At 45.2% G+C, this 18,832-nt stretch overlaps 1 protein-coding gene across 3 annotated transcripts in view; it reads left to right on the plus strand.

Moving 5' to 3' along the window:
* The first annotated feature begins 4,115 nt into the window (after positions 1–4,115).
* COL24A1 (collagen type XXIV alpha 1 chain) overlaps positions 4,116–18,832 on the plus strand; it is a 249,765-nt gene continuing 235,048 nt past the window's right edge. For all 3 annotated transcript variants that reach the window (XM_050962090.1, XM_050962091.1, XM_050962092.1), the window contains exon 1: positions 4,116–4,610. In XM_050962090.1, the coding sequence (XP_050818047.1) occupies positions 4,555–4,610 (56 nt within the window). In that variant the 5' untranslated portion in view covers positions 4,116–4,554. The remainder of the gene's footprint in view (positions 4,611–18,832) is intronic.

Raw genomic sequence — 18,832 nt, forward strand, 5'->3', positions numbered from 1 at the left:
AAATACGGTACCCTACAGTCTGAACTCAGAACAATGTAACTGTATGCTAATTACTTTTCCAGTTTGGTAATAGAAAATTTAAAGGGATAGAATCCATTTAATAAGTCATATGTATTGTGCTCATTTTAAAGGCCTTTCCAGACTTTTAGTCATAATAAAACCAAGAGTTAGAAGATACTGCATTTCATACTAATTTCTTTAATAGAAAAAAATGTATGTAACTAGAGTTAAAAACAAAAACAAAAAAACCAAGAAACCTGGCTTGGTTATTTCAATTCTATTTCTTTCACATTCTACCCAGAACTGAAAAGTCTTAAAGTTTTTAAAACTGGAGTCCATCTTCTTTTTAATTTAGTCAGTTAATTTAGCCATCAAACTACGCTGTAATTCCTTCCATTTCTTGGATTTCCTAAATCCATATTTGATAGCTTAGCAATTCTTTCTTTTACCAAAGCAGTGTTATTTACTTTTTGGCTGCCACTGATAGAATTCTAAATAAATATTTTGCTATATTACATTCCAACAATTTAGGTACGTGGCCTACCACCATGTATTGTGATGTGCAGGGAAAATAAATCTCCTAAGTGGCCACAGCTGCAGTGCAGATCCGTTGCCAAAAATCCCACATTGTGGGACTGAACCAGAAAATATGTACAGGTCTCATCCTACTCCCAGTGAAATCAATGGTAAAACTCCCCTTGATTTCCATGGGAGAAGAATCAGACCCTAACTCTGAATCATGGCCTAGACAATGTCATGCCCTACATTAATGGGGAAAAATCCTGTTAATTTTTTGTTATAGCAAGGTCTTGGAAAAAATCTGACCATTGCCGTCTATAGAATTTCCTTTCTAGAAAAAGAATCAGCTGTATGAACCATCTTCTATGCCTCAGACCAGTTCACATCATCTATGAGTCATTCCTGCTCTGTGCTTTGAAAAGTGGAGTTTAGCAGTGTGTCAGTGAACAAGCTGGTTCATGAAAGGAGAGAAGTGCTAGAAAAAGAAAAAGCTGAAACAGCCTGCAGCCCTGGAGGAAAGGCAAAAGCAATATTGAGAGAACTAATTTTCAGTCCCAGTAACCTCAGGATTTGCTTGAGAGAGAAGATAAATCAGTGATAGACTGAGGTCAAGGAGAAATGGCAAGAGATACCGAAAAACTGGAATTGGGAAAAACTCATCTTAGGAAGTGCAACTCAAATTTCACTGTCCATTGCCAAGGCAAGTGGACAAATTTGGAGCTCAAGCATAGTTTTTATTGCTCAGAAGTACACAGACTACTATATATAGTTCCGGAGATAAACACATGTAACTGGATAGCTTTAAACATAGGGGATTTTGTGCATTAAAACATGTCAAAATCCATGGAAGGCTGTTATTGATTGACTTTTAGTACAGTATAGTGATTAATATATGATTTGCAGACTATTTGAAAAATAAGGCACTGGACAAGTAGATGGGAGACCTGTCTTCTGTCTTCAGCTCTTCTACTGACTTGCTGTGTGAACTTGGGCAAGTCATTTGATTTCTCAGTACCTCAGGTTCACCATCTGTGAAATGAATGTAACAATGCTTATGCACTTCTGTTTTGGGAGCTGTGAGTGAAAAGTGCTGTGTAGCTGTGTTATTTTTCAGTGACATTAATTTAACAATAAACTGAAGAATCACATTAGATACCTTAAAAAATACAAAAGGTGGTTGGCTGCCAGCACAGGTGAGGAACATCAGGGGAAGTGAGAAACTACCTCACAGCCTCACCTGAGTATGTGTGATGAATGGTGCACTGCACTCCCATGAGGGCATAGTCAAAATCATCAGCCCGTGGGTACGCTGTGCCTACGGTAAGCCTAAGGCACGCTGCTCCTTTCTCAGCACAACTATGAAATGAATTCCACCATGTAGTTACTCTGTCCTGTCTTGCCTTGTGCTGGCAGGATGGCTCCCATATGCACCAAAAGACTGGCACTGCTCTACTTCATGTCAGTGTGAAGGGCAGGATTGATCCAGTATTCAACCTTCCCCCAAGGTTTTCTTCATCACTTTCTTACATCCGATGTTAAAGAGTTAACAAGTCACATTGTTTAACAACTCTTGTTATATAGCATTCAGTTTAAGTGGCTCATAGACTTTTGCTAATTCTTGGAAGGCATCGTTCTAATGTACCTGTTTTAGCTCAGCTTAATGCAAAACACAAAAACTAATTGTTTGATTGGTTACACTGTAGTTGTTGGAGCTCATTCAAGTGGGGTTTAAAATGGAAATGCTAACAACTTTCACTACAGAACTGGTAAGGCCACCACTATAATACTCTAATGAACAAGAATTCCCACTTTAACAAACACATACATAGCCATGTTCAGCTGCTGATTTTTTTATGAAAGAAATGAGGGTAGCAATACAATATGTTGTTGGCTTTTCTTCCTTTCCTTTCAAAAACTGAATAAATAGGAAATATCACGGTAGCCAGTGGGACGATATACATTTTGGATGTTTTCTGATGTTGAATAGGAATATATGTGTGTGAAGTTAAATGCTTAAAACTTTCAGATAACTTTTCTAGATCCACCTTTGTTCCCTGGAATTGTAGCCCTTGTTAGTGCAGAAAAATCTTTAATGTTCTCACTCAAATAAAACTTCTGCTGAAGTAAATGGGATTTTGCCCGAGGGAGCACTGTGGGAGCTGGCCATTTGTCGCTGTCTGTAATGTATATAGTGCACTGTCTCCTATTATTGAATTCTATACCAGGAATGTTTTGGAAGGCAGGTTGACAGGTATGTAAGATAACACTATAGAATATATTTGTTACTGAGGCAAGGTAGGAACATTGGAAAAGAAATGAAAAAGACAAGGCAGAAAAGAGTGTCCTCTTTCTTCTGGCATTATAGAGCTTCCAAATTACATCTGTTCTTCATACATTTTCCAGAGGGAGTTTTCTTAGATCCTGGTTTAATTACATTTGAGATGCAAAACCTCCAGCAAAGTCATTTTTCTCTATATATCATTTCATCCTCTTTTTTCCTCCATTCCCCACATTTTATTTGAGCCTATATCTTTCTGCCAGGACTTTGCTGCTGAACCCCAGCAGGAATCTAAGCAGATGCTAACCATTTAGGTTTATTAAATACATTCATCAGTTTTATGTCTCCCATCTCCTTCATTTGTAGCCTGGCGGCACCACTGCTAATCCATTTGGGTAACGTGCAAACAGCAGATTGGGGTAAGGACTCTGAAAAATTCTGGTGTCTTTGATTTGCTCCAAAAACAAAATGAAACAAAACCTCCCCTCTTTATTAAATTGGTCATACTTAGAAAGAAGGATTCACTGTATAATGAAAAGGAGACTTGACAATGTCTCTTTATTAAGTGAGTAAATATAAGGTGACAAGGCTGCAGGTAAGTGAGGCTGTCAGGGAGCAGGACAGCAGAGTTTAGCCAGGGGCTTCTGTCAGTGGGAGCTGGAGCAGGACCATGACAAGAAAGGGAAGTGGACTGCTGTTATCCGGGCTCCCATGGACGTGGATGTAAATCAGAGGGACTCCTAATTACTTCATTGGCCTTACTCTCGTTTAGCTTGGTGTGGAGCTAAATCGGGCCAGCTGAGAGAGGCTTTTGGGGCGAGAGCAGGGAGTAGAGGGAGGGCAAGGGAAGCAGCGAAGGAGAAAGGAAGTGTCTGGGGAGAAAAGCAGAGAGCAAGAAGGAAGGCGGGAGTAGGGACAGAGAAGATGCTTTAGGAGGCCACCTCTGGACAGATGCGTTCGGGAAGGGATCACAAAGGCTGCGCGGCGCCCCTGGCCCTTCAAGAGGCGCAGGGCCCCCAAGGGAGCCGATGCAGCCGGCGGCTGCTAGAACTTGCAGACAGTGCTGCGGCCGAGCGAGGAGGCGGTGGCAGTTCCCTCCCCAGGCGGGAGCCCCGAGACCGCGTGCGCCCAGCCTAGGGCCAGGCGCGCGCTCTGCGGGGCTCTGCGCGGCTCGGCCCTGGCTGGGGTGAGGCGGGTTTGATGATGTAATCGCAAATCAGGGAGCGGTGAAATTTAACACCGAGCGCGGGTGGGGAGGGTTTGCCTTGGGTCGGCTGGCGGCTCTGCAACCCAGCCAGAGGCAGGCTGCGCTCAACGCTGCACGCCTGTGCATCGCCACTAGACCCCTCGGCCAAGCGCTTTGCAAAGGCTCTGGTAACCTGGCAGCGGTTCTTCACCCCAGCCAAGGATTTCTCCTGCACGTCCCCTCCCGGTCCGCCCCGCCCCATCCCCGCAGCAGATCGCCGAGTCCAATGCAGGGCTCCGCTGTACTTGCAAAGGCTCCTGTCTGTGAACCACGTGTGAAGCCGAGCGCTCCGCTCTTGTTTATACTGATGCCATCCTCTCCCTAACTCCCCCGAGAGTGAGACCCCAAGGCACGCCCCTTCACCATGTGGGGGACGCACTAGGGCTTGCCGAGAGCTCGTAAGGGACCTCTGCTCTGGGGTTGATTTCATGGACAGTACCTGAACCTTGAGCGGTCTGGAGCTGGCTTCTGTTTTCGGTTAGATCTTCGCTGCTCGGACAGATGCAGACAAATGCATTTAGGAGCAAAAAGGACAAGGACTGGAAGCATCTCTCCCATAGCAAAAACGTAAGTAAGAGCCCAGCAGTCAAGCGTGTGTGTTGTGGGGGTGGGAGCGAAGATTGCAGTTCGCTGCACACACGGCGCACGTCTTGTCAGTGTCTGTGAGCACTGCAGGCAGTTTATTTTGGAGCTACGCGTTTCCCTTGTCTTTGCAATTTGTAAAATGCCCTGTTTAAAAGGCGGGTCTGCAGACGGTTTATGTTAAAGCAATCAAGCCGCGCAGAAGGAAAAGGTTATTGGCACTTTTCCCACTGCCGGCTAAAACAGGCTTCGCGGACTTAGCGACTTCCAGGTCTCCCCCTTCCGAAATGAGTTACGGGATTCACTTATCTTCAACAACCAACAAAAACCAACCCCCGAACTGCCGGCTCCTGGGCTTGCGATTTCTCCCCTGGAGGGAAGAATTCTGCTCTCCGTGCGTTCTCCAGATGAACGGTGCTAGCGTAGCTCTGTTTAGTCTAGCAATGCGAGAACCTTTACATCCAGGGTAGTTTATGGAGTTTCCCGAGTTATGAAGCGAGGGGTTTGGGGCAAGGGGTTGATAAAGAGATGACTGCGTGTGTGTGTTTGGCCGCAGCTTTCTTCTCCTCTCGAGGACACAACAATAGTACAGGAGCTGCTGCGGGGCTCGGGCTGATTTTGTTGTCACTGGTGAGCTGCTGCTGTTGGAGAGAGGGCAATAATGTGAGGAAACTAAGGGAAAGTGGTATTTTGACTTCCTCTCAGCTGGGGCAGACGCTGGCGTTATTTTTAGAATCGAGAATATGCTCAAGTAGCTTTTTTCCTACGCACTTGTAGGGGAATCTGCTAGTCCTTAGCTGCAGCCCCCCCCCCCATTCAACCTAAGATTGATTACGCAGGCTAGTGGCTATTTAAAGAGTCTGCAGACAAGGCCGCCCAGAGGAGGGGAGTGGGGCAATTTGCCCTTACCGGCAGGGATTGCCACAAGAATATAGTATTTTATAGTTTTGCAACTTTTTTTATGGAAGGGACCCCCAAAATTGCTTTGCCCCAGGCCCTGTCTGCAGAAATGAATCATTTCGTAGTAGCGTTTGTGAAGTCTGCAGCCTCCTAGCGAAGAGCTGAGGGGCGGAAAATTCCCAGATCAGCAGTTCGCTGCCACCAGAGGGGAGTTGCAAAGACGTCCTCCGATATTTGTATGGAGTTGTATGTGTGGGGAGGGAGGGCAGCCCAAATAGGAGGCGTTCCCCCTACACACATCTTTACATGCAAATTATGCCAGAGACCCGTGGCAAAAGATAGGTACAAGTGCTTTCTTCTGGTGCATGTTAGTGACAGTCTCTCCGAAGAAAGGGCAGGAGGAGACTGGGAGGGGGGGAATACGCGTCGAGGGAGGAGGTTTTTGGGCGCAGATGCCTGGTTGGGAAATGTGCGTTGTAAACACACCTTTGTGTTGTTTAAACACGTAAGGCATCAAGGCAATGAATCCGATCTGATCATTCTGCCGGGCGCAGTTTGACTTGGCTCCGGTTCTCCTTCGCAACGGATCGGCGTCCCAGCGAGCCTCCTGCTCGTTCATTTCGTACAGAAACGTCTGCCGGCCCCGTTTCCATAAACAAGCACTTCGGCGCGCCTGGTGGTCTCTGGCCAGTGAGCCGCACGGGCACTGCAGTGGGTGTGTGTGTGGCGGGGTGAGGTTTGCACTTTTAAAAGCCCGAAATCCCCGTTTCACAGCCCAGGGATGGAATTTAGGCTCCGTGTTTGACACGCTCCCTCTGGAGGAGCCAGTTCCCTTTGCTCACTTACGTGTAGCTCAAGTGGGCACCGACTGGGGCAGACGCCACATCGGTGAGCTGAGCCCGCCTTGGAAATGCCCCATGCACTCCCCGGAGGCCCCGTCACCCAGGGGTCCGGCCTCGCGCTCATTCATCCCCGGGCCGGCCGAGCTAGACGGGCAGGGGCTGGGGCGGTGCTGCCGCTGGAAATGACTTCAGAGCCCCCAACTCCAGAACCGGCGCACCCCGGGCGCTGCCCCCGCCCCGTCCGCTACGAGCCCGTAGTGCTGCAGGGCAAAGCCGGTGCGTTCGCTGCTGCCGGGCCCGGGGGAGCAGAGGGGCCGGGCGGCAGGCATGGCGGGGGGGCGCTGAGTGAGGAGCTCGGTGCTGCTGCTCCCTGTCACACTGCGGAGGGGGGCATAGCGGGGCTGGGGACAGGTATTGGGGGTGGGGTGGGAAGGCGCAGCGGGAATTGATGGGGGAAGCGGGCTGAGCGGGGGCGTGCAGGGCTCCTCAGGGGTGGGGGTGTGAGTGCGGGGGGGGGGAGTCCTTGCTTTGCTGGCGGCTCGGTGCAGACCCCGTTCAGCTCCCAGGCTCCGCTGCCTTGGAGCACCGCCGAGCCTCCCCGCCCCTAGGCAGCGCCGATGGCTCAGTGGAGTGGGGCTCCCCCCGCCCAGACCCTGCCCCTCTGGCTCAGTCCCCCCACAGCCCTGCTCCCCTTCCCCACGCATCGTGCGGCCGCATACGGGGGACCCCAGCGCGGGGTGAGCAGCACAGAGGGGGAGCAGGGCGCTGCGGGGAGCGTGGTGGGGGAAGCGGAGAACTCCATGGTTCCCTAGGGCTGAGCTCTTTGGTGAGCCCGCCGTGGTTTGTCATTGCAGAGTTCCTCTAAACTCTGCTCCCCGGCCCCTCAGCTCAAGCCCAAATCCCCCCACCTCTGTTGTCCCCTCATCCCCTTCCCAGCAGCCACTCCCAGATCCCCTACAGATTCATAACCCCCAACAGATTATCCCTATGCCCATGCCATGCCCGCTTTCCTGTAGCTACATCCTCCCTTGTCCACCTGTACCTCCAGCCTCAGACCCTTTTCCATGCACAATCCATGTCCCTCCCTATACCCTACCACATTCTGCTTTTCAATGGGAAGTCCAGCCTGGAAGGGGTTATATATTACCAGGACTGAAAGGCTGGGGCCTGTGGCGGACAGCAAAGTTGTGTGGGGTGGGGAGCCTGGGGGCAATCCAGGCTGTATGCAAGGGTCCAAGAGGGTGTGTGTGGATTGAGGCTCTGTGGGAGTTGCTGCCTGTCAATGATGACAGCTAGCGGTGTGAATAACTATCAGAGTTGACATATCCAGTATTTATTAAAAACTGGAAAATTCTCACTAACAAACCAAAACCTTTGCTGACAGTTTAGGTTTCTGAATTACTGAAAATCAAGGAGATCATGAGGTCAGGCAACCTATATTCAAATACCTCCTTACTTCCACAACTTCTCTTGCATTTGCAACATATAACTACCACTGTGCACACACCAAATTCCTCTATGCAGCACTAAAACATACAACTTTATGATTTCATACTTTTTCATGTAAAAATAACATTATAGACTTTACCAGTGCACATCATCTGTCAAGTTTATATGTTAACCTAGCAGTGGTCAGAATTAAGGTTGCTTGTAAATCTGAGTGGGCAGTAGAGGCATTTGGTTTGTACATTGTGACTGGTTATATAGTGCAAGTGCAAGGGAGTTTGTTGTGGAGGTGAGGGATCTTTGAATGATGTTTAGTTGTTAAGGCATATGAATGTAGGTTGCCTTAATTCAGGATCTGATTGATCTTCAGTGATTGTGTTGGTTGGATTTCTCCTTGAGCAACCTTAAATCTAAAGCAACAGGTTTTTTACTGTGGGATTAAACAAAATTGTAGAGGGATCTTAATGCTAGATAAATGCAAATACATTTGTTAAAGCAGTACAACAGCACAAACTGAAGTTTACCTAAGTGTGTCCCAAACTTGTGGTGTTCAGCTAGTTTGAGCGCTACACTAATGCAAATAATAAAATAATAATAATAATAATCATTTGGTTTAAATAACTTTTGTTTTTTAGAAGTCCAGACACACTGTGTGCTACAGGGATTGTTTCTGGGTTTAAGCTGAAGTAAAGATCATGCTCTGTATTCTGTCACTTTAAATTCTACCGCTGACAGCTGTTTAAGCATGAGGGGTCCCTGTGTCCCAGGCACTGGCCTAGAACTGCTGCCCGCTATTTCTTACTTACTAACTGACCAAATTGCTCCTTCAGCTCCCCTTCCCAAGCCCTGCATTCTCTGAATTAGGCCCTCAGATGCATTCATGGGTAATTCAGGGCTTTGAAAATTGGGTCCAGATGGGAAAAAATCTGAACGATTTGAAATGGGATGGAAGAGTTTGAAAAATCTCATACATTTGTGTAACACAGCAACATGAAAGTAGCAGCAGGGAAGGAGTTTGGCTTCTTGGGAGGCTGCTGCTGTTGGGACACTGGGGTTGGTTTGCACATTCCTGGCAGGGGAGCTGTCTTTCCCTGCCCAATAGTCTTGTGTCAGAATCAGTAGCAACTCATCCATTAATAAACTTCATTTATGTGGCCAGCCAGGGAGAAAAGTATTATAGGAAGCTCCGCCTAGCAGGGTTTAAACAACATGTCATATTTATCCAAGATAGTTGTGTTTTCTTAAAGGGCAATGAGAGAGAGAGAGAGAGGGAGAGAGAGAGGGAATGTGTGTGTTGAGGGGGGGTTATCTCAATTAGAAGCAAGAGGCAGATGAGTACTCTCTAATGTTTGGGAGAACTAAGTGTAATTCAAGAGCCAGATCCTGCTTGCCTTACATACAGAAATAATTTGGGCCAAGTCTTGCTTACTCTCAGAAATAGTCCCGTTAACTCCAGTGAGTTTACTTGCATGAGTACAGTTAGGGGTATTTTGTCCCCAAGTTAGCTGAGCAAGTAGAGAAAATAAAAGCGGCAAAAAGTTCTGTGGCACCTTATAGACTAACAAATGTATTGGAGCATGAGCTTTCGTGGGTGAGTGCCAACTTCACTGGGTGCATGTCACATGCTCCAATACATTTGTTAGTCTATAAGTGACACAGGACTCTTTGCCGCTTTTACAGATCCAGACTAACACGGCTACCCCTCTGATACTAGAGAGAATAAGCCCCTTCTGGGATAATGGAGTGTTTGTGTTAAGCAAACAAAGGCCTCATGGAAAGTACACAATTTTTGGCCATCTAAAAAGCACCTTTTTGAGGGGATGGTGTTAGGTCAAATTGGGCTCCAGTGTTCCCTGTGCAGGGTATGCAGTAATGTACCTGATGGTGCTTTCCTTGCACTTCCAGGCTCCCTTTGTGTTCAGATGACAAAACCTTTAATTCTTAAATGTGAACCATATAACCCTATGGTACTTCTATTTGCAGACTTTTAGCATGTGATTAACTGCAAGTCCTGAACTGTTGTTTTATTTAAATCTTATATTGGTATAACAGTCGATAAAATGAAAAAAAACCCCTAAATTTATTAGTGAAGAGGAGGACATAGAGGAATACTTTAATGAAAGGCTTTCCTTGGGTAGTCCAAATGGAAATATTTAAGATACTGTAGATAGCAGAACTGGTTAAAATAAAAGAGAATCAGGTAAAAAATTCTCAAAAGCTTTGTAGTAACTTATTTCCTTTTATTTTTCTCAGTTTTATTCCAAATTTTGTCAACATTAAAAAAAACAGTTCTTCTAGGTACATATTACATCTGTTACCTTATACTAAATCCTATTCACAGTACACAGCCTCAGTAATTTGGGTGTTCACAGGGGAGTTGTGCAAGCACTGGGGAGGGAGGCATCCTTCCTCCAAATCCATGGTGGAGTAGCAGACGTTCTCTCAGGCCACTACTGCAATAGTCCTTGTGGCTGTTCTACTGAAGCACTCTACCTCAGAGAGGAGAGGAATGGTACACTGGCCTCATCTCATCCTTGGCCTGCTGCCCATCCTCTCTCTGCACTTGCAGTGCAAACAGTCTGTATGGAGCTATTCTCTGCAGCATGCAGAAGTGTTGGTCTCTCAGTTCATTAATGCAGACCATAATGAAAGTTAATAGAAATGTTTGCTAGCAGAACAGCAGGTTCTTATCACCAGAAATCCATGAAAATTAATCTAGAAGAATTCCTGTTAATGTGTATCTAATCAGTGATTCTTCAGGGCTCAAACCTGAGAGGTCTTGAGGGAGCATCCATAAATTATGTAACATATTTGTCAGTGATTTTCAAAACCCATCCACTCCTTGTAATACTTTGTAACACTAAAACCAACATGCAAAATTAAGGACCCACCCATCCCCTAATTCCTTACATAATTTAAGGACAGCTCCTTGCACACCTCTTGAGTGGCTTATCCAATACGTTTCATCTCTGTTGTGGAGAACACATCTATAGGAGAGTGAGGATAGCTAACTTTGTGCTAGCTCTGTCTTAGTCTCTCTAATATCACTGCCAATAAGGGAGCTAATTAGTTCCAGTTTTAATGTGGGCAAACTAGGAACAAGACTGAAAACAACCAATTCAAATGTCACCAGGAGTGCAATTGGGGGAAATGGTGGTAGTATAAGATCTGCTCACAAAATAAGCGCCATCCACGTGAGTCACCAAAATCAGAAGCTGGTCACAGTAGATTGTGTAAATGTTCAAAATATGAGCATGTGTGCTCTCTGGGTTCTTTGCTTCATAGAATCGTAGGTTCCAAGGCCCAGAAGGGACCACCATGATCATCTAGTCTGGCTTCCTGTGTAACACAAACCATAGAACCTCCCCAAAATAATTCCTGGAGTATATTTTTTAGAAAAACATCCCATCTTGATTTCATAATTGTCATTGATGGAGGATCCTCCACAACCCTTGACAAACTGCTCCACTGGTCAATTACTCTAACCGTGAAATATTTATCTTATTTCCAGTCTGAATTTGTCTAGCTTCAAATTCCAGCTTTGAACTGGGTTCTCTTTTGGTTGAATATATTCATGGATTCTGGTAGCCTTCTTGAACTTGCTTCTTGACTTGCTCCCCCCCACCAAAAAAAAGGGTGGTATCTCCCAAATGGCACCCACTTTCAGCACCAAAAGGAGATGTCACTCTCAATAAATTGTATAGATCTGTGATCCTCCCACTCCTTTTATACAGAAAGAGTGAAATAGTTAATAATAGCAGCAAAGAATCCTGTGGCACCTTATAGACTAACAGACGTTTTGGAGCATGAGCTTTTGTGGGTGAATACCCACTTCCTCAGATGCATGTAATGGAAATATCCAGGGGCAGGTATATATATGTGTGCTAGCAAGCAAGCTAGAGATAACGAGGTCAGTTCAATCAGGGAGGATGAGGCCCTGTTCTAGCAGTTGAGGTGTGAAAACCAAGAGAGGAGAAACTGGTTCTGTAATTGGCAAGCCATTCACAGTCTTTGTTCAATCCTGAGCTGATGGTGTCAAATTTGCAGATGAACTGAAGCTCAGCAGTTTCTCTTTGAAGTCTGGTCCTGAAGTTTTTTTGCTGCAGGATGGCCACTTTAAGGTCTGCTATAGTGTGGCCAGGGAGGTTGAAGTGCTCTCCTACAGGTTTTTGTATATTGCCATTCCTAATGTCTGATTTGTGTCCATTTATCCTTTTCCGTAGAGACTGTCCAGTTTGGCCGATGTACATAGCAGAGGGGCATTGCTGGCATATGATGGCGTATATTACATTGGTGGATGTGCAGGTGAATGAACCAGTGATGATGTGGCTGATCTGGTTAGGTCCTGTGATGGTGTCGCTGGTGTAGATATGTGGGCAGAGTTGGCATCGAGGTTTGTTGCATGGATTGGTTCCTGAGCTAGAGTTATTATGGTGTGGTGTGCAGTTACTGGTGAGAATATGTTTCAGGTTGGCAGGTTGTCTGTGGGCAAGGATTGGCCTGCCACCCAAGGCCTGTGAAAGTGTGGGATCATTGTCCAGGATGGGTTGTAGATCCTTGATGATGCGTTGGAGGGGTTTTAGCTGGGGGTTGTATGTGATGGCCAGTGGAGTCCTGTTGGTTTCTCTCTTGGGTTTGTCTTGCAGTAGGAGGCTTCTGGGTACACGTCTGGCTCTGTTGATCTGTTTCCTTATTTCCTCATGCGGGTATTGTAGTTTTGAGAATGCTTGGTGGAGATTTTGTAGGTGTTAATAATGTTGACATTTAAATCATCATCACTGGGTATCTGAGTTAACATTTAAATGAAATGAATGAGGCAGCTCACATCTATTGTTCTAGGCTCTCTGCACACTCTTCTCTGCTTAATTTCCAATTGGTTCACATTTTTAAGCTTTTCTTTGCAACTGTAACAACTAGAGACATGGGATGTTTTTTGTTCGTTTGTTATTCTGAGCCCTGCATGTCACTGAACAGTCATCAGGTGGTAATAATTTTCAGTTATTGCTGACCAGGGCAGGCTGTGATCATTACTAGTCCCCTGCACTATTCAGTCCCTCAGCTTGAAGAAACTAACAATACTGATGGGTTTAGTCCATGGTCTAATGGGCAAGTGTCCACATCACAAAAAGCACTATCAGAACGATCAGTCATTAACACCACTGATTGGGACATTCACTAGGGGTGGTTCAAGTACATTTGATTGCTCCATTCCTCATGTAATTGTGTGATTTCCTTCAGCCTATGCTTATATTCAGAATTATGAGAGAGGGTGAGGAGGCAAGTATGGATAGGAATAAGGGCGGGGTGGGGGGACCCAGACACTAGGACAGGAAGTGGGCAGTGGCCAAGTGACACTGAAACAGCCCCAGGGGCCCCCAGAGTTCAGAAAGAGGGAGAAAACAGTCAGCAGTTAAGTCAGCTTGAGGTAACTTGGCTTGACTCCCAAACACAGACACTCCCACTTTCCCTGCCTTCATGTGTCATCAGGGAAGGTGGCCCAGCAGGCACAAAGATATGAGTTGGGCTAAGGACACAGTCAGGGGTCAGAGGTCTCTGATGTTCATGAGGCCCTACTGCTCACTCATTCCTCTCTTAAGGTCTGACTGGATAAAGAGTGAGGAGCAGGGCTTGAAACATTTCATTCACTCCTGCTTGGCCAAGGATTAAGATCCTCTTCTAGCTGAGGCAAAGTATAATAAGACTCATTTTGTAATTTGGGGTTTGTAACTAGGGTCATGAAGTCCCAGGAAGAAGAGGGTCCAAGCTGAGTTATTCAGCAGAGAAAATGAATAGCCTGCTCTAGAAACCCATGGGGAGGGGAAAAAATAACCCCCTTTTAGTGCCAAATCCTCCAAGCCTTATGCAGCTTTCAGTGGGACTGCTTATGTGAGCAAAATGAGTAAGAATTGGCCCTTAACCAGCACCAAGACTTGAAAAGTTGTGGTCTTGTTTGAGAAGTGAGAATTCATGCAAATAAATTTTCATCCCATGACAGCAACTTCCTTAATTCTTCATCCCTCCTCTTCTATAGGCACGGAGCAGCTCTCTTGTGCAACTGCAGATCAGGGGAAAGGCACAATTTACAAAATATTTTACCTGTTGTGGAGTAAAGAAGCAGAAGGAATAGGATTTCCCCAACCACTGGGGGACTTTAGCCCCTATGGTTGTCTTTTAGTCTTTTCCTTGTCTAATTCATTACCTGTTCTTGACATTAGCCAGGGAAGGGGGCTGTATATGCCAGACATTTGTCTTTACCTCTCCATTAATATATCTGCATATCCAGTTATATTTCTGTAACCTTCAGCTTTGCAGAATCCTTTGGACTCATCCTGTAATTATTGATGAGGATGTAAAAAATAAATATATGTGACATACAATAGCTATCCCTATTTAATATGAATAGACCTGTCAGAATGTTAAGGAAGAACCACCTTTGCTTTTAGAATATGGGGGTTTCCTTAAGCATAGAATCATAGAATATTAGGTTGGAAGAGACTTCAGGATGTCATCTAGTCCAATCCCCTGCTAAAAGCAGGACCAATCCCAACCAAATCATCCCAACCAGGGCTTTGTCAAGCTGGGCCCTAAAAACCTCTAAGGATGGAGATTACACCATCTCCCTAGGTAACCCATTCCAGTGCTTCACTACCCTCCTAGTGAACTAGTGTTTCCTAATATCCAACCTAGACCTCCCGCACTGCAACTTGAGACCATTGCTCCTTATTCTATCATCTGCCACCACTGAGAACAGCCGAGCTCCATTCTTTTTGGAGCCCCGCTTCAGGTAGTTGAAGGCTGCTATGAAATCTCCCCTCACTCTTCTCTTCTGCAGACTAAATAACCTCAGTTCCCTCAGCCTCTCCTTGTATGTCATGTGCCCCAGACCCCTAATAACGTTCGTTGCCCTCCGCTGGACTCTCTCCAATTTGTCCACATTCCTTCTGTAGTGGGGGGACCAAAACTGGATGCAATACTCCAGGTGTGGCCTCACCAGTGCCAAATAGAGGGGAATAATCACTTCCCTTGATCTGCTGGGAATGCTCCTACTAATACAGCCCAATATGCCGTTGGCTTTCTTGGCAACAAGGGCACACTGCTGACTCATATTCAACTTTTCATCCACTGTAATCTCCAGGTCCTTTTCTGCAGATCTGCTGCTTAGCCAGTTGGTCCCCAGCCTGTAGCGGTGCATGGGATTCTTCCTTCCTAAGTGCAGGACTCTGCACTTGTCCGTGTTGAACCCCATCAGATTTCTTTTGGCCCAATCCTCCAATTTCTCTAGGTCACTCTGGACCCTATCCCTACCCTCCAGCATATCTACCTCTCCCCCCAACTTAGTGTCATCTGAGAACTTGCTGAAGGTGAAATTCATCCCATCATCCAGATCATTAATAAAAATATTGAACAAAACCGGCCCCAGGACCAACTCCTGGGGCACTCCGCCTGATACCAGCTGCCAACTAGACATCGAGCTGTTGATCACTACCTGTTGGACCCGACAATCTAGCCTGCTTTCTAGCCACCTTATAGTCCAGTCATCCAATCCATACTTCTTTAGCTTGCTGGCAAGTTAAAGAAGTAGGCAAACAAGCATCCTGAGTGAAGTCTTAAGTAAAAAATCTTAAGTGAATCCACATGTTCCATAGAATCTCTATGGATAGTAATTTCATGCTCTAATAAGAATATAAAATTAGGAATCTATTATTGACCACTGAACCAGGATAGTGCTAGTGATGATGAAATGCTAAGGGAGATTAGAGAGGCTATCAAAATTAAGAACTCAGTAATAGTGGGGGATTTCAGTTATCCCCATATTGACTGGGAGCATGTAACTTCAGGACGAAATGCAGAGACAAAATTTCGTGATACTTTAAATAACTGCTTCTTGAAGCAGCTGGTATTGGAACCCACAAGGGGAGAGGCAACTCTCGATTTAGTCCTGAGCGTAGCGCAGGAGCTGGTTCAAGAGGTAACTATAACAGGACTGCTTGGAAATAGTGACCATAATATAATGACATTTACCATCCCTGTGGTGGGAAGAACATCTCAACAGCCCAACACTGTGGCATTTAATTTCAAAAAGGGGAACTATGCAAAAATGAGGGGGTTAGTTAAAAAGAAATTAAAAGGTACGTAACTAAAGTGAAATCCCTGCAAGCTGCATGGATGCTTTTTAAAGACACCATAATAGAGGCCCAACTTAAATTTATACCCCCAAATTAAGAAACACAGTAAAAGAACTAAAAAAGAGCCACCGTGGCTTAACAACCATGTAAAAGAAGCAGTGAGAGATAAAAAGGCATCTTTTAAAAAGTGGAAGTCAAATCCTAGTGAGGTAAACAGAAAGGAGCATAAACACTGCCAAATTAATTGTAAAAATGTAATAAGAAAAGCCAAAAAGGAGTTTGAAGAACGGCTAGCCAAAAACTCAAAAGATAATAACAAAATGTTTTTTAAATACATCAAAAGCAGGAACCCTGCTAAACAACCAGTGGGGCCCCTGGATGATCAAGATACAAAAGGAGTGCTTAAAGATGGTAAAGTCATTGCGGAGAAACTAAACAAATTTTTTGCTTCAGTGTTCATGGCTGAGGATGTTAGGGAGATTCCCAAACCTGAGCCAGCTTTTGTAGGTGACAAATCTGAGGAACTGTCACAGATTGAGGTGTCACTAGAGGAGGTTTTGGAATTAATTGATAAACTTAACAGTAACAAGTTACCAGGACCAGATGGCATTCACCCAAGAGTTCTGAAAGAACTCAAATGTGAAGTTGCTGAACTATTAACTAGGGTTTGTAACCTGTCCTTTAAATCAGCTTCTGTAGCCAATGACTGGAAGATAGCTAATGTAATGCCAATATTTAAAAAGGTCTCTAGAGGTGATCCCGGCAATTACAGACCGGTAAGTCTAACATCTGCACCGGGCAAATTAGCTGAAATAATAGTAAAGAATAAAATTGTCAGACACCTAGAAGAACATAAATTGTTGGGCAAAAGTCACATGGTTTCTGTAAAGGAAAATCATGTCTTACTAATCTATTAGAGTTCTTTGAAGAGGTCAACAAACATGTGGACAAAGGGGATCCAGTGGACATAGTGTACTTAGATTTCCAGAAAGCCTTTGACAAGGTCCCTCACCAAAGGCTCCTGTGTAAATTAAGTTGTCATGGGATAAGAGGGAAGATCCTTTCATGGATTGAGAACTGGTTAAAAGACAGGGAACAAAGTGTAGGAATAAATGGTAAATTTTCAGAATGGAGAGGGGTAACTAGTGGTGTTCTCCAAGGGTCTGTCCTAGGACTAATCCTATTCAACATATTCATAAATGATCTGGAGAAAGGGTTAAAAAGTGAGGTGTCAAAGTTTGCAGATGATGCTAAACTGCTCAAGACAGTTAGGACCAAAGCAGACTGTGAAGAACTTCAAAAAGATCTCACAAAACTAAGTGATTGGGCAACAAAATGGCAAGTGAAATGTAATGTGGATAAATGTAAAGTAATGCACATTGGAAAAAATAACCTCAACTATACATACAATATGACGGGCGCTAATTTAGCTCAGGGCCGCCCAGAGATTCAGGGGGCCTGGGGCAAAGTGGGGGAGCTGTGGTGCTTTTACTCACTCGGTGGCAGTCCGGGTCTTCGGCAGCGCTGAAGGGACCCCCACCATTGAAATGCCACCGAAGACCCGGACCGCCGCCGGGTCAGGGCTCGTGGGGCCCCTGTGGGGCCCGGGGCCTGGGGCAAATTGTCTCACTTGCCCCTCGCCCCCGGTGGCCCTGATTTATCTACAACAAATCAGGAAAAAGATCTTGGAGTCATCGTGGATAGTTCTCTGAAGATGTCCATACAGTGTACAGAGGTGGTCAAAAAAGCAAACAGGATGTTAGGAATCATTAAAAAGGGGATAGAGAATAAGACAGAGAATATATTATTGCCGTTATGTAAATCCATGGTATGCCCACATCCTGAATACTGTGTACAGATGTGGTCTCCTCATCTCAAAAAAGATATACTGGCACTAGAAAAGGTTCAGAGAAGGGCAACTAAAATGATTAGGGGTTGAAATGGGTCCCATATGAGGAGAGATTAAAGAGGCTAGGACTTTTCAGCTTGGAAAAGAGGAGACTAAGGGGGTATATGATATAGGTATATAAAATCATGAGTGATGTGGAGAAAGTAGATAAGGAAAAGTTATTTACTTATTCCCATAATACAAGAACTAGGGGCCACCAAATGAAATTAATGGGCCGCAGGTTTAAAACAAATAAAAGGAAGTTCTTCTTCATACAGCGCACAGTCAACTTGTGGAACTCCTTGCCTGAGGAGATTGTGAAGGCTGGGACTATAACAGCATTTAAAAGAGAACTGGATAAATTCACGGAGGTCGAGTCCATTAATGGCTATTAGCCAGGATGAGTAAGGAATGGTGTCCCTAGCCTCTGTTTGTCAAAGGGTGGAGACGGATGGCAGGAAAGAGATCACTTGATCATTACCTGTTAGGTTTGCTCCCTCTGGGGCACCTGGCATTGGCCACTGTCAGTAGACAGGATACTGGGCTAGATGGACCCAGTACGACCTTCTTATGAGTCCTGTTAATGAAATTGTTGGGATTATTTTGTTTGCTTTTGTTAATTTGGGAGTTAAATTGGTGCTTAAGAAAGTCACTAATAACAGTGGGTTGAGGTTGAGCCATGCACACTGTGGGCAGGTAGTCCATACATAGGTATTTTTATTACAGCAGCTAAAATCTGACCTCCTAGCTTTGAGCATCTCACTGGTAAAGTCAGACAGTGCCAAGTCGTATGATATGTATGAATGGGGATTAGTATGTGCTTACATTCACTTGTGACATTACATTAGGATTTGGATTCAGGTCTCCAGAAACGAAAGCCTAAAATGCAAACCCATTGCATCACCTGGGTTTCAGATGTCAGCCAATGGTTTTTGCTGGTGGATGGCATCTAAAAATGCTTGTAAAAGGCATTTCTTACTGTGAAGGCAAGAAGAACTACAGCAA

The sequence above is a fragment of the Gopherus flavomarginatus genome, chromosome 7 (assembly GCF_025201925.1).
Source record: "Gopherus flavomarginatus isolate rGopFla2 chromosome 7, rGopFla2.mat.asm, whole genome shotgun sequence".
Classification (NCBI taxonomy): domain Eukaryota; kingdom Metazoa; phylum Chordata; order Testudines; family Testudinidae; genus Gopherus; species Gopherus flavomarginatus.